At 32.8% G+C, this 25,930-nt stretch overlaps 1 protein-coding gene across 1 annotated transcript in view; it reads left to right on the top strand.

Moving 5' to 3' along the window:
- The first annotated feature begins 370 nt into the window (after positions 1 to 370).
- LOC143198719 (cysteine-rich motor neuron 1 protein) overlaps positions 371 to 25,930 on the top strand; it is a 358,308-nt gene continuing 332,748 nt past the window's right edge. The window contains exon 1 of the mRNA XM_076408095.1: positions 371 to 648. Within this exon, the coding sequence (XP_076264210.1) occupies positions 636 to 648 (13 nt within the window). The 5' untranslated portion in view covers positions 371 to 635. The remainder of the gene's footprint in view (positions 649 to 25,930) is intronic.

A 25,930-nucleotide genomic window follows, 5' to 3' on the forward strand; every position in this document is an offset into this window, starting at 1 on the left:
ACTCTTGAAGGAAATTATGTTGAATAAAAAAAAAACTGATTTTTCCAAAAAAATGTGTTTTACAATGGTAGGCCGGGGACTTTTCAATTGACCTGTTTTAGAATTTAGAATTTTGTTATATGTTAAGGACAAATTAATCTAGAACTCAGAGTTGACGTTATGACGTCATAAATTGAGATGGCGTATGTTCACTGCTACTTTGGACAGACAATATATTTGAAATTGTGCTATTTTGGGAAGTTATGTTATTATTAACAAAGGTACTACAATTTAACGATTCGCAGAAGCTCCTCGTCCTTGGAATACCGTACCTACTCCTGACCTCCCGTACGACCAGATCTAATTATCGGTCACCGGTCGATCGACGATTAGTGTATGACATGAACGAAACGTGATCCTCGTACTTGAAGAGACGACGAAAAAGAAACCGAGTGGCGCCGAACGCAACGTGAATTTATTATTCGAGTTTCTTGCGGTTTTTTTCTTTATTGTTGTTGTTCTTAACGGGCTGACAAAACAACGCCGATATAATGGATGTGTGTCTGTGTATGTGTGTGTGTGCGTTTCGTAAATTTATGCGAGGTGATATAGACAGTTTACCTTGCCCCACTAATTTAGCTAGCATATAATATATCATGTCGCATAAAGGTAGAGATTTTTTAAAAACTTGAAATTTAATTATTATGTTTTCTCTTCGTTATAGCACTGAATGATTGTCATTAAAAGGTTATCGTTGTTATTAATCATCGTAATTTACGCAAATATTTTCGCATTTAGTCCAACAGAGAGTAATTTTAGTCCTAAGTTCCATTTTTAAAAGTTTGTTCGATTATCAGAAGAACAGGGTTGGTAATCGGGTAAAGAAATCTAATTCATTAACTATTCTTCAGAACATCGTGCTTTCTAAACTGTAATGACTCAGGTGGAGTCGATTTACTAGACATGATGAATATATGTTAGTGCGTTGTGAGTTCATAGTTTTCTTAATTAATCGGTAACAAATTAATTATCAAGAAAAGAAAACAGGTTAACGTTGGATTGGCAATCGTTCCGCAGTTATTCTTGCTTTTTTTTAGTATAGTTAAGTATGGGCAAGAGTATCGCTGTTGAAGCTTTAAGGGCATAAAAGGTAAATTGAAGGTGCATCGACCTCTACCATTCATGCTCTGAAAACACCCCTAGTGCCTGGATTACCGCACATGGATTACAGTTTAAGCAAGTTTACAATTCAATGCCTACTAAACTATTGGAATCTAGAGTCACCAAAATTTGGAAAACCATTCACGAAAACCCAGAGGGATATCATGGAAATTGGTATGGAAATAAAGATGTATGTACAATCGATGCTCAGAGAGAATTGTTATAATAACTGTAATCTATTCAAATGGAATAACGACCGTTCTACTTTACTATTAAAAAAATAGTAAATTCACATTTTCCTCTACATTTTATAACTTATATATACGAGATGTGATATGTCTTTTGGTTCTTGTATTTTATTAGTGTTGCCCATATATATTTTGGCTATCGCCATGAATTCTCTTTTACGCCTGATTTGGTCTTGAAGAAAGAAGTGAGTAAGTAAAACAGACTCATATTAAGTGAGTACTATTTAATATGTGTTTATATAAAGAGGTAAATGTATAACTAAAAATTTTACGCATAAACATAGCACGGTTTAAAAATGAAAATATAACATTAAAATTACTTCCTGGTTTTAAGAGTCACGCATTTTTTATTTAGCTTTTTAAAAAATATATGCTAAAACATCAACCCATCATACAGACTTACAGCGATAAAACTTTTATTTTATAAGTACATACAAAAAGTATGTTTTAGATTTGTTAAAGTCGGATGATTAGTAAAATCCTATATTTTGTTCTTTTGTTCAGTATTCACTGAGACATCATTTTTGATAAAATTCGAAAGGTTGCTTGCTGTGGCATAAAAATTAAGTGAAGTAACTTGCTTAAACCTGACAAACCAGTAGAACAAGTTAGACCTGCGGCAGCAAAATTATTTGAGAAACTGCTGTTAAAACGTATTAAACCATTTATAGAACTGCCATATTTCCAGTTTGGATTTCGAAATTACCTGAGTAACAGCAGCCTGTTAACAGCAGTTGTAGAAGAGGCATTCGAAGAAAAGACATATTGGCCCTGCAATATTCCTGGATGTCTCGTAGGCTTTTGACAGGGTGTTTTTGGGATTAATCTACAAAATGTGTAAATTGCTATTGCGGAATTACTGTCGACTACTGAAATCATATCTTTTGGAAGGAAAAAAGTCTCGTATGAAGAAATATTCGTAACACTTAAATCTATTTCGACAGGAGTTCCACAGGGTAGTGTCTTGGGACTAGTCCTGTATATGCTCTATAGTGTTGATATCCCAACAACAAAAGAAACAGTACTTGGAAAATTTACCGACGACACACTTATCATGGAAAAAGATGTATCTCTGTCTAAGGCTGTAGAAAAAGTATAAGGTGCAGCAGTAACAGATCTGGAAATGGACTAGAGACGTTAATTTTGGGTCGCAAAGAAATGACAAAAACTTAATTATATCACTTGAGGGCTGCCCAATTCCTCAAGCAGAATCGGCTAAATACCTCGGCATATATCTCGATGATAAGTTAAATTGGAAACATCATGTTATACAAGAAGCAGATTAGACTCAAAGACAAACAACATTAGTCGGAAGATACTCGCAGCTCGACCTAAAATCAAAGAGATTGGTTTATCAGTCAATCATGTAGCCAATTTGGACTTACGGTATACAATTATGAGGTTATACTAAAACATCAAACCAACTAGTGATCTAATGCACTCGAAACAAAGTTCTACGATTAATTACCAATGCTTATCGCTACGTTACCAAAGAAGAGCGTTACCAAGATTTCGTCTTAAAACATGAAATACGGTTGCTAAATCGCAGCAACGTGGAAGCAATACATCTACTGGACAACACGCAGGAAATCAGGAACTTGTTTAATGTATATGGTGTATTCTTTACTTTAGCTTAAGCAGTTCAGTTTTATTATAATTTAGGAAATATATACTGATGTATTAATCCCCTACTCGCCGTGCTTGTGTATTAATGCAAGTACACATAACAATAGTAATACATTATTTTGTAAATAAAGATTGTCCTAAGCTTATCTAATGTAAGATGTAATTAATTAAAGAAAGACTTTCTCAAAATCTCGCATATGCATGTATGGACATACTATCATGCTTAACTCTATATCAATATCGACACCACCACCGTATTTACTGCTATACTGAGGTGGTTGTAGTCGACGTCACCGGTTGGGAAAAAGCCACCAACAACATATAAACAAGCACATCAGTTTATATTTCAAGAAAATATTGATAAATACGACTAAACTTTTGGCGCACCCATTTAGTATGTGTTTATTTTTCAAAAGCGATAAAAAAGCTAATTTAGTAGTGTCTAAACTATAAATATAACGACTAAACCCCTTATCACTTATAGTTAAAACTTATTTCTCATAACAAGGTGGGTAGAGAATAAGTTTACCATGGCATTAAAAATGGCATAAATATTAGCTGCCTATAATTACTCTATTCCCTGTTTAAAAGCCGATAGATCCATTTCTAGATATCAGTATAATGATTTAGTAAATGTAGCACGATATAATCTTTGCGAGAACAATATCTCTGTTATTATATACCTTTACGCGTTATATTTTATATCTATTTAATACGAATTACGGTTTATCTTAATTAGAAAGGTCTAATTTAAATTAAGGTTTGGGTCGTAAGATAAATCTCAACTTTTACCCGTACAATCGATGCGATTATCTGCTATTTATTTATGCTTATTGTTGAAATATAGCAGTTGGGTTTGGAAATGTTAATATTTAGATTAATGTTGATCGAGTCGTAAACAAAACATCGATCGGTCCAATAAAATATTGGCATCGGGATGATTGTTACTTGTTTTTTCCCTCACTATCGTTTTGTATCGCGTTCAACCAGCCTTTCCTTTAAAATAAAAAAGCTTTTGGTGACCTGGAGTCGCCAAAACTTGGATAAAATATGTATATGTATATATTATGAATTTCAAAATTTCGATCTGACTGCTCACTAAAATGTTTTATTATATCATTGGGTATCGGGAGTAGTATGTACTATTTACGATTGCCAAATAAGTTTGAAAGTTAACCTCGCCAGCCGACTGTTGCGTTTTCCCACGCTTTGGAGCGGATTCATCGTGTGCAGAGCCATGTTTCATCCATTGTCAGATATCGACGCAAAAACTCGGGTTTATTAGGCTTGATCATCTTCAAACACTGCTGCTAATCATCAACTTGTCGTTGTTTTTGGTCAAAAGAGAGCTCGCGCGGTATCCCCTTTGCAAAGAGCTCTCTCATACCCAAATATTCGCGAATTATGTATGTACACGTTCAATTGATATCTTTAGAGTGTCTGCTCTTTCATTCAATCTCAATTTACGGTCATTCAAAATCATTTTGTGGATTTTTTTAATGTTTTCGTCGGTAAGAACCTTTTTTGGTCGTCCATTGCATTCACCGTCTTCGGTGCTCATTTCACCACGTCTAAACTTAGGATACCAATCCTTGATGGTTAATTTTCTTGAGGCAGTGTCCGGAAACTTGGCATCAAGCCAAGTATTTTCTCCAACTGTATTTTTAATGATTCGACAAACGACAAAGTAATGATCCGACAGCTGTCAAATTTTTACACGCATCATTTGAGGGTTAGGGATAACTAAATAACATACGGATTTAATTCTAGTAGCGCCATCTATGTGTCAGATTGGGGACTTTTCAATTGATCTGTTAGGTTATATAAACGTATGGAATTCAATTATGGGGATGTTTCGCGAAAAATAATTTGAATACAATATTAGTTTTCGATAAAAATCTCCTGGAATGTATTATTGGTGTATCCTGATACTACAGGTCTGATTACTTACACCCAGATCTTCAAATATCGACTGTCACTCAAGAAATCAAGAAAATTGCAAGGAGATATAAGGATACAACTCTTGGACAACACCCGAATAGGACGCAGGCTCAGAAAAATTAAACCATATGATCTTGTACAAAGTTAGTCTATAAGGACTAGTAACAATGTAATAAATAATATGTTATAATAAAATTTATAATTCGCAACTGAAAACCATCGAATGGCGAAGTTGTGCTTGATTACTGATCATGTAAATCTGGACAAACCGTAAGATTTATCCAAGAGTTATGCAACAGTTAGGGTCCATACCATTTCAATCCATTTAAGAATAAATCCACTTAAGAAGAAATACATGCTGTGACCAGTTACTCGTCAAGAAATAGATTTATTGAGTCACTATCAATCAATCAATCCAAATAATTCCTAGTATAATTATAGTATAAAGTTTGAGGCCAAATGAATAAAATGATTATAAGAAGACTAGACGTTTAATTCCCAGACACTCACTTAATTTCATACGATTTCAAACACAAAGACGTAAAAGAATGAAAACTCGTCTATACTGATGCAAAAAACCTTAAAAGCAATTTATGAAAGTTCCTATAAATCGTTTATCCATTAAAAAAGCCGGCAAATCTTTTCAATCTTTGTCAGAGTTTCTCAACTTCGCAAAATAAAAGAATTGGGTGATATAAAAAACAACAAAATGTCCTTTTTTTATTTAAATGCCAATAACGGTTATCAGGATATCGAATCCCGTCTAGACCGTAAAGCCCGAAATAAACTAAAATAATTGACAGTACCTCAAACCAATTGTAGGAATGTTCGTCTGGTCGGTCAGTCGGTCGAAATGTGTGACTGCCGCTGCGATTGTTTGGCCGAACACTCACTACTATGTTTGAAAGGAATTTGCACGAGAACTAAAAACACTGGTTGAATCAAACTTGTTTGTTTTAACTTTTTTTATTAATTTTTTGTTAATCTCTATGCGAAGTGAGGCTTTATTTAACAATTTTCTTCACTTATGTAGTGTATATCTTGATAAGCTTATCCACTGTACAAAAGGATCATGCCCCCACGCAAGAGAAGATGCAAATACAAATATACAATGTTGAAAATATATAGGTTACATAAATAATGTTGACAAGTAATAGCTGCCATAGAGGAACATTCTGTAAACCTTCCAGACACCTCTACGACGATTTGAGGAAGCGAAACTAGATTATTTGTATTGAATATTGACTATACTTTCGTTCGCCAGTTTGCTTTGTAACTAATTTTAAGTTTTAGCATTACCAAATTCAATCTGAGTTGATGCAATTATTTGGTGGACATGCACCTTGGATTTCAAGCTTCTGCCTAACTTCTTGGGATAAGAATTCACGTACTAGGAATGTTAAGAAACAGTCCAACGGTTTCTATAAATAGTTTAATACTTTTTAAGAGCAGTTTTTCAAATAATTTTGAAATCGCAGGTAAGAGCGAAAAAGTCCTGTAAGATCCAACTTGTTCTGCCGGTAGGTCAGGTTTGAGCAATTTACGTTTATAAGGTTGTTTTGGAAACTGAAACCACCAAATTTTGTCACAGATTGCTTCAAGAATCTTCAAAACTATTGCCAATCGATCAAGAACTTTCTCTATAACAAAAAGTTTTGTGTATTTATTCAAAAATGTTACAAAAAATTCATAACTTATATATGTACTTAGATACAAAAAAGGAATTAAATGGAATTAACATCACCCTTTAATGATAAAGTTATCATATCAGGTGACGACAAAAGAAATAACACAAGAAACATATTTTTTCTTCTTCGAGTCTCGACATTAGAGTTCGATAACCAAGTTGAAATTGGCATTTATAAAAAAAAAACGACGTATAGGTAGGGATTTCTCTATTATTTATGTGTCGTGACCCCCAATAAATACCGAGTACGATTACAGAAATAAAGAGACCCCCTAGAGATAAACTATTGGATATTTCTTACATTACTTTTATCAGCCTTAGTTACTACTTCTATAAAAAATATATATATTATAGAATAGGAAAACTCTTTTTGGAAGACACAAATTACTTACGGCTGATTTAATTTATTAATTTAAATTCTCCTAAAAATTGTATAGATTTAAAAAATTCGTACCATAGAAATTAGAGATTCTATAAAATATTTTAAAATATTTGAATCAGTTTCATCATAGTTTATTTATTCGCTTTTTCACTAACAACAGTAGTGGCTAATTTCAGAGAAACATAGTCGAAATTCGGTAAACTTCGGTACTTTTCGGCTGATTTTGCGACGTTCCCGTTTACAAGCAATCAAGAGGTAGAGTCTAGCTGGTATAAAATTGATAGAAGACAAGATAGAAGGACAAGAATGTGAAATAGAATACATTAAAACACATTATTGATTATTAGATATATATATATATATATATATGTATATATATATATATATATATATATATATATATATATATATATATATATATATATATATATATATATATATATCACTACATAGTATAAAACAAAGTCGCCTTTTCTGTCCCTATATCCCTATGTGCGCTTAAATCTTTAAAACTACGCAACGGATTTTGATGCGGTTTTTTTCAATAGATAGAGTGATTCAAGAGGAAGGTTTATATGTATAATACATGCATAATATACTAAGGCAACATTGCTAATTTTAGGCTTATTTAGCAATTAGCAAAAACGCTGCCTAACCCTACGAGTTAGATCAAATTAATGTACTACAGCATTGTACACCATAAACAGGTCTACAAAAAAGTCCGCAATGGTATATGTTTATCTTTTAGGGATAACCCATATTATATCAAATTAATGTACTACAGTATTGTACACCATAAAAAGGTCTACAAAAAACGTATAATTTTCAAGAACTGGCAACGCTGTATACTCTTTGTACTGTCTGCTATTATCTTTTGCCGAATACTCATTTAACTTTACAGCTTCATCAATTGAAATGAAAAGTTTTTAAATAACACAGAAATAGATATCTGACAATTTTTAGGTTATAATAAAAATGAAAACTTTCAAATAATCCTATTGTTATTTAAATATATAATTTAAATAGTTGTGGCAGCATATTATATATTTTTAGGCCATAGAATAAGGTAGATTTTTTACTTATATCTTAGAGTCTTCTTTTTGTTACCAACTAGTTGCCTCACGGGGCGCGGGGTTTCATCCGGGGTGAAATACAAATAATAATACTTTACATAGAGTCACAATACGAAACAAATAGTATAAAAAAGGAAATAAAAAAGCAAATATCTACTAAATTTCCAAGCCAATTCATAAGATCAAAAAGGATAAAGTCGTTCTTTCTTCGGCAAAGCGATCAAGCTTGAAAGAGGTTGCGATTATGTCTATCTAAGTTTACTTTCTTCATTTTATTTTGTGATTATAACTAAAATCCTTAAAATATCGAAAATATACATTGCGATCAGAGCCTGTTTCTACAGTCCATTCAAGTTTCTTGATAATATGATATACACTTATTCTTCTTTATATACTGCTTAAACACGTTACACTTCTAATTGTTATTTAATAAAACCTTGATGATAATTAAAATGATAAAGGGAGACAATAAAGCAATTAATTTAGCATTATTTTTAAATATAATACGAAAGAAAAGAATGTATTTCCATAACGAATTAGAATTTTATCATTAAATTAAGATCGTTAGAACCTGAAATGTGTTGACTACGTTATTTCGTCGTCTGTATAAAGAACCGAATAAAAATAATATTCCGTAACAAGTTAGTAGTCTAGACAAAAGTTCAATATCCAGTTTGTTCCATCGACGGCTAGAGAAGAAAAAAAAACGATATGTAGCTGAGGATTCTTATAATTCGGTTTTGGTTCGCTAGAAATGACTAATTGTTATGTTTCAGGATTTATACAAACTAATCTTGTTTTGTCAGACAAGTTTTTGGTTCTTTTATCCCTTTGTATACTATTATGTCAGGCCATTATTATGTTACAACAGTATTTTTGAAGAATATTATGCTGTGATATACATGCACCTTACTGCCAGTTTTATTGGCGCATTGAGCGCTGATTTGAATCCTACTGGGGCATGGTTGTAAATTTATGTTTATGACTGTTAGGCAAAGACAAAATGTCAATGTCATAGACAAAATCCGACAAGGAAAATGATCTCAGTCAAGCCGGTAATCAAGCTGGGTAATCCCGAATGTCTTCTGGCATGATCTCGAAATCCGTGATCCGCTAATCTATAGGCTTGAGGCACCATGAAGCAACTAGTTGGTAACAAAAGGAAGACTCTAAGATAGAAGCAAAAAATCCACCTTATTCTGTGGCCTAAAAATACATAATATGCTGCCAGAATTATTTAAATTACATTTTTAAATAACAATAGAATTATTTCAAAATTTTTATTTTTATTCTAACCTAAAAATTGTCAGATATCTATTTTTTGTGTTATTTGAAAACTTTTCATTTCACTTGATGAAGCTGCTAAGCTAAATGACTATTCGACAAAAGATAATAGCAGACAGTACAAAGAGTATACAGCGTTGACAGTTCTTGGAAATTATACGTACATTTGGATCTTGAATGCACAAATTATTCAAATATTGCTGTTGAGACTGAAATTGAAATGTTTTGGTACATTTTTCAACTGCTACAATATAATGTAATATGAAAAAACTTGTATAATCATATTTCTTTTGAAAATAATATTTACAGGAATAAAGAAATAATAAAACATGTAATTATTTGTCAATATATGAACGTTACAATAACCAAACCAAAATCAAATTTATAGTTAAGAGTATAATTTTTCCATCATTTTATATAACATTCTGAAATTTATCTGGAATAATTTCTCATAGTAGAGCTCACATATTAACTGAAATTCGTAAAGTTAAAAATGGATTGAATCTTAAGAAGCTGTTTGCAAGCATCTAAATACCTTTTAGGTAGTACCAGGTAGTAGTAGTTCCTTGTATTTCATGTTGTCCTTCATTCATTTTGATAAACATAATATATATATATATATATATATATATATATATATATATATATAATAAATAATAAATCTAGTTTCATCTAGAATAGTATCCATAGGGGTTTTAGTACGCTGGTTTGGTAGCAATCATATTTGTATCTGATTTTAATAGAAATATTTGGCCCAAGTTATTTTTATATGTGTTTTAATATATTCTATTTCACATTATTGTCCTTCTCCTATCAATTTTGTACTAGCTGGACTGTACCTCTTGATTGCTTGTAAACGGCAACGTCGCAAAATCAGGCGGAAACTGCCGAAGTTTACCGAATTTCGATTTGATGATTCTCTGAAATTAGGCACTACTGTTGGCAGCGAAAAAGCGAATAAATAAACTATGATGAAACTGATGTAAATATTTTTAAATATTTTATAGTATCTCCAATTTCTATGGTAAGAATGTTTTAAATCTATACAATTTTTAGGAGAATTGAAATTAATAAATTAAATCAGCCCTAAGTAATTTGTTATATGTTATGTATGCAATGTATTAAGAACTTCCCGAAGAAGTATCTTTTTTTTCGAACGACAAAACAGCGAAAAGATTTTATTTTAGACTGCGGTAGAGGAGCGTCTCCGAGAGAACCGCAAAAAGAGATGAATAAGTCCGGATAACTTTCTGGTCTTTTTGCTTGCCAGAAAGCTATGGCGAATTATTCGGGTGTCGACCCGAAGTTTAGATAGCTCACTTCTGAATGGAAAAATTGCGTTTTCATTCTCTATTTGGTTTTATTATCGCGTCGATGGCTTTTGTTTTTGCGGTGCGGCTTTATGGAGAAATCAAATCTGGGATACGAGTCCTTGTTTTATTAGAAATGTACGGGTTTTTTTTTATTTATTACCAAATGAATATTGAGTGTCGCATTATTTACATTTGTTTGATTAGATTGGATGTCCGGATAAGTTTTCATTCTTCGATAAAGAAGACACCATCACTTGACTGATATAAAACGCCATCTATTTAGCGAGTTGGAATAGATATAGTTTTCCAATTTGATTTATTTAATCTTTACTACTTCAAGACAAATATTTAAGAATAGTATAAAAGGTCATTTGAAAAGTCGCCGGCCTACCATAGCAAAACACATTTTTTTGGTACAATATTTTTTTTTATTCAACATGAATAAAAAAGTTGAATTTCATAGAAAATTTCTAACCAGCGAGCATTCTTTCGAGATCTGAGAACAGGAAATACAGTCGAGAGAGAACAGTCGTTGGGGGCCAGATCTGGAGAATACGGTGGATGAAGAAGCAATTCGAAGTCCAGTTCATGGATTTTTGCCGTCGTTTTCACTGATTTGTGACACTGTGCATTGTCTTGGTAAAGCAGCAGTTTCTTTTTCTTCAAATTTGACCGTTTTTCGGCGATTTCGTCCTTCAAACGGTCCAGTATGCTATGGAATAGTCGCTGTTGTTTGTCCCTCCTTGTTCAAGGTAGTCAATGAAAATTATTCCATGCGCATCCCAAAATACAGACGCCATAACCTTACTAGGCGACTGTTGCGTTTTCCACGCTTTGGAGCGGGCTCATCGTGTGCAATCCACTCGGATGACTGTCGATTGGACTTCGGAATGAAATGATGGAGCCACGTTTCGTCTATTGTCACATAACGACGCAAAAACTCGGATTTATTACGCTTGATTATCTTCAAGCAGTGCTTTTGTTTTTGTTTTCTTTCTCATACCCAAATATTCGTGAATGATATGATGTACACGTTGATGTCTGATATTTCATCAATTTCAATTTACGATCATTCAAAATCATTTTGTGTATTTTTTAAATGTTTTCGTCGGTAACAATCTCTTTTGGACGTCCACTGCATTCACCGTCTTCGGAGCTTATTTCACCACGTCTAAACTTAGCATACCAATCCTTGATGGTTGATTTTCCTGGGGCAGTGTCCGGAAACTTGGCATCAAGCCAAGTATTTGCTGTATTTTTTCCCTTCAAAAAAGCAATATTTTATCAACACGCGAAATTCCTTTTTATCTATTTTTTTCACAATAACAAAGGTTGCTTCACTCAAAACTCAAAAAAAGTTTATACACGCATCTTTTGAAAACTAAAAAACATATGGATTTAATTCTAGTAGCGCCATCTATGTGTCAAGCCTGGGACCTTTCAGTTGACGTGTTATGAAAGGATATTAGCAAAAGAAACTATTATTTTACTTAAAAACGTGTTTTATTTACTAGATTAGATTTTATTAGATACAAAGCGACGCGGAGGGTCTATTAGAAAACAGACCAACCCGTCTTACTCGTTCACCATTCAGGCAGTCAGAAAAACTGATGGCCGAATAGGCTGTGTCTTTTTGCTTAACATATCAATATCATACATCATAGATCTTACTGATTCCTCCATATACACAAACATTGAATATTCCCCTTCGGTGTCGTTATAAATGACTGGAAATTGTCGTAAACAGTGAAAACGTTATGTTAAAACAGTTCGGTTAGTTCAGTCATCAACTGCTAAGATGTCTGAAAGTTTCTTGCGAGTTTGTGCAGTATTTTAGTCCAGTAAATCTGGCAAATCATGAACTTCCAAGTTTTTATTCCCTCGGGCCTTCCTTTATCACTGATTTATATCGGTGAAAACAATTAATTCACACTTCTGTTTCGTGTAACATAATATCATAATACTTTGATTGTTTTACATAACAATTTTTCTTTTTACAAACAAACTCATTAGTTTAGGTAAACGGACAGAAATAAGATAATAAATAATCCGGCGTTGTGCTTTATTCATGCTAATAGCAGCTGCTGTGATTATATTATCTCTCTCAGCACAAAAAAAACTCAAAATAAATAGCAGGTTTTTTATCAAAAATCTCGAAAAAAAATTGATGGCGATCCCCGTAACATGCTATTGAATTTAAGAACTCTGAGATCCTTATCGTCATTATATATTTGCATAAAGTAGGTAACCGTGTACATTTACCTATATGTCCGCCGTATCATAAATCGTGTTTGAAAGGAGGCTGACTAATATTTATTGTACAGTTGGTCGCGTTTTATACTCGTAACGACCGGTGGAAATCCGGATGAACCGACCGCAACATTTTCTTTTTCTTTAATGGTTTGCGTCCGCTAGGTTGCCGATTATAAATAGATATGACTGTTATAATGGTTACGTGTTTTAAGTTCGATTAACTTGCTGTCAACTCTAAAATGTATCAAAACATTCGGTGTCATTTCAATATCTTAATTAATTAATAATTTTACGGATAATGTTCTTTAGGCTTCTTTATGTTATATCGCTTAAAGTAGCCATTTTTAATACATCGTCTGAAAAGTCCTGGGCTTAACAAAGAATACGCTTTTTTCCTGGTTCAAAATGGGCTTTATTCATCAACGTAATCTCCATGAAGAGCCACACAATCATTAAGTGTCGCTCTAACATTTCAATACCACTTTTGTAGACCTATTTATCTTTTGCTACAAAATAGGCCTGTCACCAGCTGCTGTCCACTCAGATGACGATTCTGGAGTGAAGTGATCGATCCATATTTCATCCACCATCACATATCCACACAAAAATTCCGTATTGCTACGTTTAAACATGGCCAAACACTGCTCAGAATCATCAACACGTTCTTGTTTTTGATCAATAGTGAGCAAACACGCCATACACTTTGAACCGAGCTTTCTTATAGTCAAATGCTTACGCACCTTCACTTTTCGATCATTCAAACCGATTTTGTGGATTTTTTTATTTTTTCTGGTGTTACCACCTCATTTGGGCGTCCACTGCGTTCTGCATGATCGGTGTCTCTACGACCATGTTTGAAATTGGTAGACATACGTTTTATTATTATTTCTGATAGAGTGGAGATCTTATAATACTTTCCAAGCTATTGCTTCGCTTAAACGGTATTTTTTCTCATCAAGAATCAGAGTAAAATTAAAACACGAAATTATATTTGATCTATTATTTTGAAAATAACAAAAGTAGTGTCACTCTTAGCACAGTAACTCGCAAACTTATGAGTAGAATATCATGAAACTTTAACAGCTTTCTTTTGAACGTTAGTACTAACTGAAAAAGCGGTGAATGCAATAAAACTAGCGCCGTCTATGTATTAGGCCCAGGACTTTCAAGGCCATGTGTTAATTACAGCTTTTCATTAAAATAGATGTGTAGCTTTTATATTCTACAAATAAATAGGATTAGAAAATCTATTCATATAAACATTATAAAGAGACCGCTATTGTTTATTTAACGACGTGACAAAACTAAAGCACAGTTCGGTAAAGAAATAGCTATCTGATCAACATATTTAGCTTCTTTTTCATTGTTGGGTAAATCTTTATCTATTTTTCTTAACAAAATTACCAATATTTATGGATTTCAAAAGAATCCACATGAGGCTTCTTAACCTATTAATGATGTTCTATAGAAGCCAATACAGTTTTTCATTTCTCGTTTTTTTGAATTTCGGAATTTATTTTATATACATTTTAAATATCGTCAAGTATATTTTGATTCAAATAGAATTTACATTTAATTAATTAATTTTGGAATAAAATAATTTATATAATTACAATATATTAGGTGGTTATGTCTCCTTGAAGATGACCGTCGTGTTAACCATCTAACATACTAATATGTAATGTTTGATGTTTACTAATTGTTTTCTTTCGTTTTCAGGTAAGCCATATTGCGGACCTTGCTTTACTTCGTAAGTACAACTACTGAGACATTGCTGTATAACATTATCATAATTAAATTAACAATACATTTTCTGATATTCGTTTAATGTAGTGCCTGGTTTTTAATGTGTAGGTAATATATTTATAATTTGTTGAAAATGCCTAGTATTGTGCGTAAAAACCATAACAACGACAATAAATAATCAATTCCAACTGCGCATTGATCTAAAAATGTCCACAATACGCTCAAAGATATGACAAGGTGATTTTTCAACATGATAACACGCCGTCTTGTGCAACAATGTCAGTTTAAGCAGTATTGAATTCACTTGAAAGGAAGCCTTTATTGAACCTGCCTACTCGCCAGACCTGACTCCATTCGACTACCACCTTTTCGCATCGATGGGATGAATGAATACTTTTTAACTATCCAATCTGAATAACGTTTTTTCGTGTGAAAGTAATAAACAATGTTTTCCAGGTTATGATCATTGTATATTTTTGTTATAAGATAATTCTGCTAAAAAATATACACTTTATATTTAATTACTTAACAAATTAACCCCCTTCCCCCCATATCTATCCGATATTAACGGATAATAGCATAGTTTAAATTAACCTTGTCTAGGAATACTTGAAAATTACGAGCAAATAAAACTAGGCCTTCACCCAAAACGCTTCTTCGCTTGCTCCGAAACCGACTCCCGTAAAAACCGCCGCTTAATTACCTTAATTAACAATGTTTTGCTTAAAGCAATTAAGCGGTAAATTTGCCATAAATATATTAAAATAAGCGCTACCTTTAGCAACAAAAACGAAACTTATCTCCCCCCTAATAACCGAAGACGAAATAACCGACCTGGCTTCTACGCAAATTTTGCTAATTACCGGTTAGATTCGTGTCACAGATAATAATTAGTGCTTTGCCAGCGCTAATAAATCAGGACGTATATATCTCTTTAATTAATTTATTCGTATGTTGTGTGGTACTATAGTTACAATATGCAGTTGTTTATCAAGAAAACCCGTGTATTAATTAGAAAGCAGGAGAGACGGAGGATGTATCATGTCAAAACAGGTAGAGTGTAAAATGATGCTTATACTGATTATAAAAATAAACAATCAAAAACATTGCTAATTAAGTAACTGAAACTCTAATACTTATGATGAGGCGTAAAAAATCTCAACGTGAAATTGGACACATAAATACAAGGTCGTTAAAGAAAGATAATCAATGAGCTAACTAGTATTTTCCATCCTCTGAACTGAAAACTTTAATTATCCGAAAGTTAGAAAGAAAGAAATAATGGTAGCCAGTGACGGACTAAGTACTTAAATAATATGAATATAAACAGTTGCTTCCAAAAATATGTAAGTTTATTAAGCTCGAAAGTAGACAGAGATGTATCAGACCAGTTATAAGAGTATCGCATATTAAAAATGATTATATATAATCAAAATACATACCTGCCTGCAATTTTGCATTTGTAAGTAATTAATCTACAAAATGATCAAATTGCTGCCGTAGAATTACTATCGACTTTTCGAGTCATATCTTTTCCATTCTGAACACTTAAACCTATTTCGGCTGGAGTTCCCCAGTGTAATGTCTTGGGACCACTCCTGTATCTACTCTATACCTACCTACACTGACGTCAAGGTTGAAAGCTATACATGTTATATTTATATGGCAGAAGTAGCACTGTCATAGATTCATACCTATTGTATATATACCAAGAGTTATTAGATGAATGTTCATGGTGAATTGGCAGAATCATTAAATGTTGCCCAAGAAACGATTAGTGAGCGATTACGTATATCATAAAATCGAAAGGATGGGACGATGGGTGCTACATCATTTGAACAACAGGCAAATAGAATATCGAAAAGTCGTCTGTGAAATACTGCTTCAAATGTATCTAATCGTGATGGGAGATGAAAAGTGGATTTACTTTGAAACCCCTAAGCGCCAGGAATCCTGGTTACCACCTGGCGAAACGGGTCGATCGACTCCAAGGCCAAATCGTTTTGGTCGCAAGACAATGCTCCATTTTCGTGGGGACCAAAGTGCTGTGATGTATTGCAAATTGTTGAAACCTGGTGAAGCAGTTAATGGTGATTGCTACCGACAACAAATGAGCAATTTTAACCATGCATTGATCCAAAAATGCCCGAAATGGAAAAAGAAGCAAAGCATCTCAAGGGCCGACTGAAAGCGCTTGGATGGGAGGGACATATAGCACTCGCTGTGTTCCCCAGCCTTTGCCACGTTCAAGAATGAACTTTTCGCATTATTAGGACACACGCTTGTATAGCAGAATTTAGCCAATTTCGAAAATGTTAGAGAATGGCTCGATGAAAAGTTTTGCTTAAAGGACAAACAGTTTTTTTCGGATGACATCCATAAGTTGCCTAAAAATGGAGAAGATGTTTATAATCAAATGGCCAATACTTAAATATATAAATTCTTTCATTTCCTTGAAAATTATGTACTTTTTATTGTTTTTTTAAACCGGTAATGATTTTCCGGTACACCTGGTAACCTTAAGAATCATTCTCGTCTAGTCCGGTTCAAGAATTGACTTGTGTAACGTTTTTCAAAATAATTTTCAATTTTATTATTAAAAAACGTTACGGCCTAAATCCTTCTTGTCGGTAGTATGAGCAGTATGAGCAGGAAAAAAATTGCAAGTAGAGATTTGCGGTTATTTGCCTACGAGCCGAACCAACGTATCGCGCCTTATCATCGATATCACGTACGTTCCGTACAGATCCATAACATTATCTCGCGATTAATTTAACCTAGTTCGCTCCAAATGCTAATAATCCACGCATAGGTATCTCTTCCGCTGATCTAATCCGAAGCGAGCGGCTTTCTCGACACACCAAACCACCCGCCGTTTTACCCGTTTGAGTACTTCCGATGAAGTTACATATCACGTACAGTTACTTTCTCCTTGGATGTAATCAGATTAAACTAATAACTCAAGACGCCGAGGAACTTATTTCGCTGGCGCACAAATTCAGTTTGGGTACTTCATTATCCGACAATACACCGAATTATTGTTCCTAAACAAAATTTACGTTGTATAACACGTACATCGTCTGTTATAATTGCCTACTCCTTATTAGATGAATATGATTGAGCATGTTAATATTGACATTATATTAACGATAGTTTATGTTTTAATTATTCTGCACTTTAAACTACTAAAATCATATCTCACAGACAGGCATTTTATTACGAAATAGTATGGTGAATACACTGATCTACGTCCAATATATTCAGGCGTTTCGCAGGGTAGTGTATTTGGTTCATTGTTATATCTATTGTATACTGCCGACCTACCTACCTCAAGAAACACTACTGTTGCAACATAACAGGTCAATTGAAAAGTCCCCAGCCTGACACATAGATGGCGCTACTAGAATTAAATCCACATGTTTTTTAGTTAGCCTTAACCCTCAAAAGATGCGTGTATCAATTTGACAGCTGTTGGATCATTAGTTTGTGAATTATAGCATTTTGAGTTTGACTTTTGTTATTGTGAAAAAAATGGATAAAAAGAAATTTCGCGTGTTGATAAAATAATGCTTTTTGAAGGGAAAAAATACAGTTGAAGCAAAAACTTGGCTTGATGCCAAGTTTCCGGACACTGCCCCAGGAAAATGAACCATCAAGTATTGGTATGCTAAGTTTAGACGTGGTGAAATGAGCACCGAAGACGGTGAACGCAGTGGACGCCCAAAAGAGGTTGTTACCGACGAAAACATTTAAAAAATCCACAAAATGATATTGAATGACCGTAAATTGAAATTGAATGAAATAGCAGACACTCTAAAGATATCAACTGAACGTGTACATCATATCATCCACGAATATTTGGTTATGAGAAAGCTCTGTGCAAAATACGTGCCCTGCGAGCTCACTTTTGACCAAAAACAACAATGTGTTGATGACTAGGAGTAGTGTTTGAAGATGATCAAGCGTAATAAACCGAGTTTTTGCGCCGATATGTGACAATGGATGAAACATGGCTCCATCATTTCACTCCGAAGTCCAATCGATGGTCATCCGAGTGGACTGCACACGATGAACCCGCTCCAAAGCGTGGGAAAACGCAACAGTCGGCTGGCAAAGTTATGGCGTCTGTATTTTGGGATGCGCAATAATTTTCATTGACTACCTTGAAAAAGGAATGACCATCAACAGCGACTATTACATAGCACTATTGAACCGTTTGAAGGACGAAATCGCCGAAAAACGGCCGCATTTAAAGAAAAAGAAAGTGCTGCTTCACCGAGACAATGCACCATGTCACAAGTCAGTGGAAACGATGATAAAAATCCATGATTTCATATCTGGCCCCCAGCGACTATTTCTTGTTCTCGGATCTCAAAATAATGCTCGCTGGAAAGAAATTTTCGTCGAATGAAGAGGTGATCGCCGAAACTGAAGCATATTTTGAAGCAAGGGACAAATCGTACTACAAAAATGGTATCGAAAAGTTGGAGGGTCGCTATAATCAGTGTGTCATCCCTAAAGGGAATTATGTTGAATAAAAACAACTAATTTTGCCCAAATGTGTTTTACTATGGTTACTTTTTAATTGACTTGTTATATACTCAGTTCTTGTTCTATGTGAATGAAGTTGAAGCCACAGATACTTTTAAAAGAAACTGTGGCGAAGTTTTCAAACATCTCAATTTATTTCCTTTGAAAAAATCATTATATTTGTACAAGCTTCTAATTCTGTTTGCAAATTATAATGTGCACTGAACAATTTCTGATTTCAATATTGAACTTGCCATATATTCGTTTTCCATAGATTAAGGCAAACGATCTGTGTATATATGTATTTCAAATCAATTATTGGTTTAAACTTTAATGAAAGTCTTACTAGTTAAATTACAACTAGGAATAACTAAACTGCAAAGAATAAACCTTCCTTTGCTTACATAAGATCTCTCAAAATATTCCCGTAAGTTTATCCTTGTTTACTTTCAAAATCCATATGAGCAGAATCCTTTGGAATTGTATTCACTGTATATGAATTTTCACATTCTAGAAAGCAACACTTTTGTTTTTGCATTTCAATAACATTACATACTATAAGAATGACGTCTTAAAAACAAACTTGCCTTAGAATTACATAGATATAGATATATAGACTAATATACCTTGCAAAATGTTAGGGCGAAGCTAGAAGGAAAAACGATCAATCTGTCAGTTGTTTTTGGTTCCATAGCTCCCTAGTTTCTATATATATGATTAAATTATTTATTTCTTCATACTAGAAACACCACATTAAAGAACGATACATTTTTACAAGTGAGAAAAATTGAACGTATTTATTGTATTTGGCGAATTGTTCTTAATGATAATAAGACTATATGTTGAACATTTATTCTTCATCAAAAATAGCAATATAATTTTGATTGAAGCGATATTCGCTTCAAAGCACGTTCCCAATTATTTCGACCCCAAAAGCTTGGAACAACAGACCGAAAACACCGTATATGAGCGATATTAATATAACTATTACTAGCTATTCGTGTAATTAAATGTTCCTCTAATTTTGTAGCTCCACGCAGATAATTAAACATTCCATTTGGACAATATTCAGTTAGTTTGTAGACACTCACACCCCTATAACCTCACCATATATTACATATATATACTGTTTTTTTTTTTGTTCGACACTTTTCCTCCTTTAAACTTTATTTCGATATGCCTTGATTTATAACGGGGGCGGAATAGTCTGAGGGAGCATCGTCCAAGAAATAAAAGGGGGGCGTTGAGCACAAGCTACCGCCCCCTTAGGACTATACCCGGCCGAGATAAGCCGAAAAGTCATATTAATCAATCTGTACTGGTCCCAAGAAGTTTCTAAACTTCCGGTTTATGTTTTTTTATAAGAAGGAGTTGTTTTAAAAAGGGGTTAATAAACTTTTTTTATCTTTTTAAGAAGTACTCACTCCACAAGAGAAATGGTATCCCCATACACATAGAACACAAAACTCGTACATCTGACAGAAGACTAAAATATGAAAGTAATATTTTATTATAAATTTTTCATATTCTCTCATTTACCACACATCCATCCATTTATTATAAGTAAAAAAGTAAGTTATAAGAAAGTAATATATGAAGAAGTAATACAACGCGATATTCCTCTAAAACCATTAATAATTGTAATTTAACGTGTTTGTGTGAAGTGCTTCGAAAGAGTTTTTATTTATTAATTATCTTTATTAGATAATTAATTTATTACAACATTTCATTAGCACTTAGATTAATTCACAAGCAAGACGAGTGCGAGAAAATTAAAAAATTAACTTATAGCTATAGTTTACACTAAAGGTATATACTTTATATAAGTTCGTGTGGTTTGGTTCGCTTCAATCTCCTGACATCCTGCGCGCTGTCCAGCAGTTGTATTGCTTCCACGTTAGTAGTATTTAGTAGCGATAGGCATTGGTAATCAATCGAAGAATCTTGTTTTGACAGCGTTGTATGACTAGTTGATTTGAATTTTTGATGCAACCCCATATTTGCATCCCTTAGGTCCAAATTGGCTTTATAATTGTCTTATAGATCAACCTCTTTGATTTTAGATCAAGTTGAGAGTATCTTCGGACTAACCAGTATGATTGTTTTATTTTAGTTCTAATGTGTTTTGTTTTTTGTTTAACATGGTATTCTTCGATAGAGTGTCTGTCAATGCCAATAAACTCGCTAATACGCTAAATATGCAAAGTGACAGTGAACTGCGTAGACTAAAACGTCTAACACCGTCCTCTTTGATTATTGTACATATATAGATTTTAGAATAAGCTTTAATATAAGACTAATTGCTTAATTCTGAGTACCATAGATATGTGGTGCGATTTATGTTTTCCTTGAGTGCTACAAGTCTATGTCTGTATTTTAGGAGAAAAAAAATGTCGATAAAAATATAAACCAAATAAAACTGGGTTTTACATATATTATTTCAAATTTCGAAAAAAAAAGTTAATAATTAAAGTTATATACATCTTATAGAGTACCTAGACATCAAGATAGATATTGATTTTAGGAAATTGATAAAAGAAAGACGAAAGGAGTAGTATCCAGAGGAGTATGACTGGAGTCAAAAGTTTAAAAAACAGCTTCCAAACCTATGTACGTGAATTAAGCCAGATATTACTCTCTATGGAAATCAACCCGGAGATTTAAAAAACCTATATTAGAGTATCACCTATTAACAATGACTGTACTAAAACTATTTGAGAATCGGCTGTTGAAACGTATTAAACTTTTTATAGAAATATCACATTTCCAGTTTGGATTTCGGAATCACGGAGGTGCAGTTCTTCGTTGGTTACGTAGCGATAAGCATTGGCAATCAATCCAAGAGCCTTGTTCTGACAGCGTTGGATGACTAGTGGATTTGAATTTTTTGTGCAACCCCATAGGTCCAAATTGGCTTTATAATTGTCTTATAAATCAACCTTTTTGATTTTAAATCAAGTTGAGAGTATCTTCCGACTAACCAGTATAGTTGTTTTATTTTGCTTCTAATACCTTTTGCGTTTTGTCTAACATGGTGTTCTTCGACAGAGTGTCTGTCAATCCCACTGAACTCGCTAAACCGCTAAATATGCGAAGTGACAGTGAAGTGCGTAGACTAAAACGTCTAACACCGTCCGCTTTCATTATTGTACATATATAGACTTTAGAATAAGCTTTAATATAAGACTAATTGATTAAAATAGTATTTTGTATAGGATATCACTTATTGAATTGATTTTCTACATGCTATGTATATATTATATGAACATAATAAATACTTATTGCCCTCCGGACAGATTGTGAAACTACCAAGAGTAATAAAAAAACTAGTAAATATCTGTAGATTGCAGAAACAAAACGAAGAATATTTGCTAAATTTACTGGTAATATTTAGGCAAATAAATAAATATAAATAAATAATAAATATTGCATTACAAAAAAAAATCATTCACCAGTTGAAACTCTTGAATTTGATTAAAATAGTATTTTGTACAGGATATTACTTAATGAATTGATTTTATACCTGCCATGTATTTATATATAATATAAACATAAAAATACTTGTGGATTGTGGAAGTACTAACAGTAATAATAAATCAAAAATTTATATAGAAAAAATAGAATTAGTTTGGAAAGTAAGAGAAATACTATTATATTGAAGACGTTTTGAAAGTGAAATATATTTTGGTTTCATAAGACTTAACTTTATATAAACAAGATGGAATAAGGAGGTTCCATATGTCGTGTAGTAATGAATAAACATTACTTTGAAATCGATTCCACCGTTTATACATTTAAATTTGACCATCGCATTCTTTGCATTTTGTGTTAAAGCAAGAGTATTTTGATTGACATGACATTGAAGATCTTACGATACATTAAAATTCACTTGGTCCGTACAATAATATACCTCGATTCAGTTAATTAAATCTGTTAGGCAAGGTATATAGTATGTGATCACAATATAGCATAATGATTTGGTCAATATATGTAGCTTTGATCTTTTTTCTCTTATACTCTTAACAGACACAGACTTTTGTCCTGCCTTATCTCTTCTATACGAGGGTAAATGACCCCATCAACTAAGTTATCTTCTTTCTATATACACTTCTAATAGTTCTATATTGACGTTTTTTCTTATTTTTGTGATATATCGTTTATATACTTTCATTTTAATATTGTTGTTAAACTAATTTCCCACTGCTGACTTCAGCTGCTTTCGGTTTCCTAAGTCTGTCCTATTCTTATTTCTTCTATCACTCGTATGGCCATAGCTTACCTTTTATTTAGGGCCTTCTGTAAGAGGGTTAGACTGTCTGTTATTATCAACACATCATCAATAAAAGCTCCTTTTATTTTTTTATATTCTTGTATCCTATATTCATTTCTGATATTTATTTATGAAAGAATTAATATGCCTGTAAAAAATATTATGGATATGTGAACTGGAAAAGACAGGACTATTATATAAAAACAATAAATCATTGTTATTTCATCTAAAATTAAGATCTAATGATACAAAATGTATAATAACCCTAATAATTCAGAAAAGTTATATGAAATATACTGCTGAAATATCTGCTCTATAATTATTATTTATAAATATTTTAATGGCGGTTCTAGACTGTCAAAAGTTGACTATAAAATTTGATATATGATTGTACATATGACTCATTATATGTTAGGAGTCAGGATCTTTTGATGGTTTATTAAGAGGGCACTCTAGTCAAGAAATTTGATAAAATCGATTAACCTTTTAGAAATATACCCCCAAAATTTAAATTATTTTCGGTGATATACCTAATAACGAAATTTTAAATGCGCTTCTCTCGAAACTACTTATTTGAAGACGGTTGAAATGATATCTCAAATTTTACTCAACCGATTTGTTTGAAATTTGGCGTGAGCCTTGTCTATACTTTCTTCTGTCATATTAAAGTAAATAACTATAACACTATAACAAAATTTAGATTTTTACTACGGTTACATCCATATTTTCATTTCCCTCAGGATTGTCAATCATAAAGCCTATTTGAACCTATGGGGTGCGAATATAGGGTTCTAAAACATCGAACCAACTAGTGGTCCGAGCCACCCAAAACAAAGTTCTACGATTATCGCTGCGTAACCAACGAAGAGCTGCATGATGACGTCGGAATCAAATGGATACACGAAGTGATCCAAGATTTCGCCCTAAAACATGAAATAAGGTTGCTAAATCGCAGCAATGTGGAAGCAATATAGCTACTGGACAACACAGAGGAAATCAGAAGATTGACACGAACCAAACCACATGAACTAGTTTAGTGTATAAGTGTATTTTTTACTTTACCTTAAGTAGATTAGTTTTATTTTGATTTTAAAAATATACGGATGTATTTATCCCACATTCGCTTTGCCTGGGTATTAATGTAAGTACAACAGAACAGTAGTAATGAATTAATTTGTAAATTAAGATTGTACTAAGCATATCTAACGTAAGATATAATTAATAAAAAACTTCCCTCAGATTAACGAATCTTTTTTTAAAGAAATTGTTAATTGCGCAATAAAAACTGAAATAATTGGCTAATCTTTATTTATGAACAAAAAATGTCGCCAACTACACCAATTGTCAAGGACAAAATCTCAGGACTAATATGATGTTGTGTAAACTGATCTGAAACAATAAATTGAATTTACAAGAATGGGTCATCAGTACATAACAATACAAGTGTTTAACAATGTAAACTTTTTTCAAATTTCAGTCCTCTATAATGATTCGTTAATATGTGACGTATTTTTTTTCAAAACTATTTCAAATTTGCATATTTCCTGCCATAAATGGTACGATATTTGCCATTGTCAAATAATTTAAGTACCGTAACTGTTACCTACTTAAATGGAAACCAATAAACGAACATACCATTGGCGTGTGGGTCGAAATGCACCATTACACTGAAGTTATCAAAACTGTTGAATTAACTGTTCGATCTGGAAACACACATTCATAATGGGTAAGCCCACTGGAATCCGTAATTGACTTCACGCGTCAACAAGAAATGTTGGCATTTGTTTACCACAACGTTACCTACGCACTCTTGTTTTTATGCATTTTAAGTTCGGCATTTTAAACCGAACTCATAATTCAAAAATGTATTAATGGTTTTTTTATTAAGTACCATCAGCCTCTTAAGTTATATTTAGAGAGAAAAAATCATATTTTATATATAACATGGAATTTCTTGCGTAACAATATGCGATAATAAAACAACAATGCGGTTGAATGCGTAATATTTTATCAAGCCGATATGATATTGAACTTGAACTTGTTAATTACTTTCATTTCTACTGTTTTCATTGATATTTTTAGTGAATAGAGTATGAGACGAGAACCACAACCACGCACACGACTGTAAAGTCGTTAAAATGAAATTAAATCGATATACGGGATGCAATCAATACAATATTAATGATAGTAAAACATTTTTTGAAGTTTTTAATTAGTGAAAATATTTACTAGCGTTAAATTAGTTTGGAAAGAGAGGAGTGAACAATATTTGATGATGCTTCATAGTTTTCCTCCGGCTTCCGTTACCTTAGACCTCTACACCCAGGTACTTAAACATGTTATATTTTTACAGTAATTTAAATATTGATTACTTCTGTCTCTGCCATCACTATTATTTTCATTTTGCTTTTATTCATTATTATTACATATTATCTTA

This window comes from Rhynchophorus ferrugineus, unplaced genomic scaffold (genome assembly GCF_030347505.1).
Source record: "Rhynchophorus ferrugineus isolate W39M unplaced genomic scaffold, kcgeb_rfMv2 rfM6, whole genome shotgun sequence".
In the NCBI taxonomy this organism is placed as follows: domain Eukaryota; kingdom Metazoa; phylum Arthropoda; class Insecta; order Coleoptera; family Curculionidae; genus Rhynchophorus; species Rhynchophorus ferrugineus.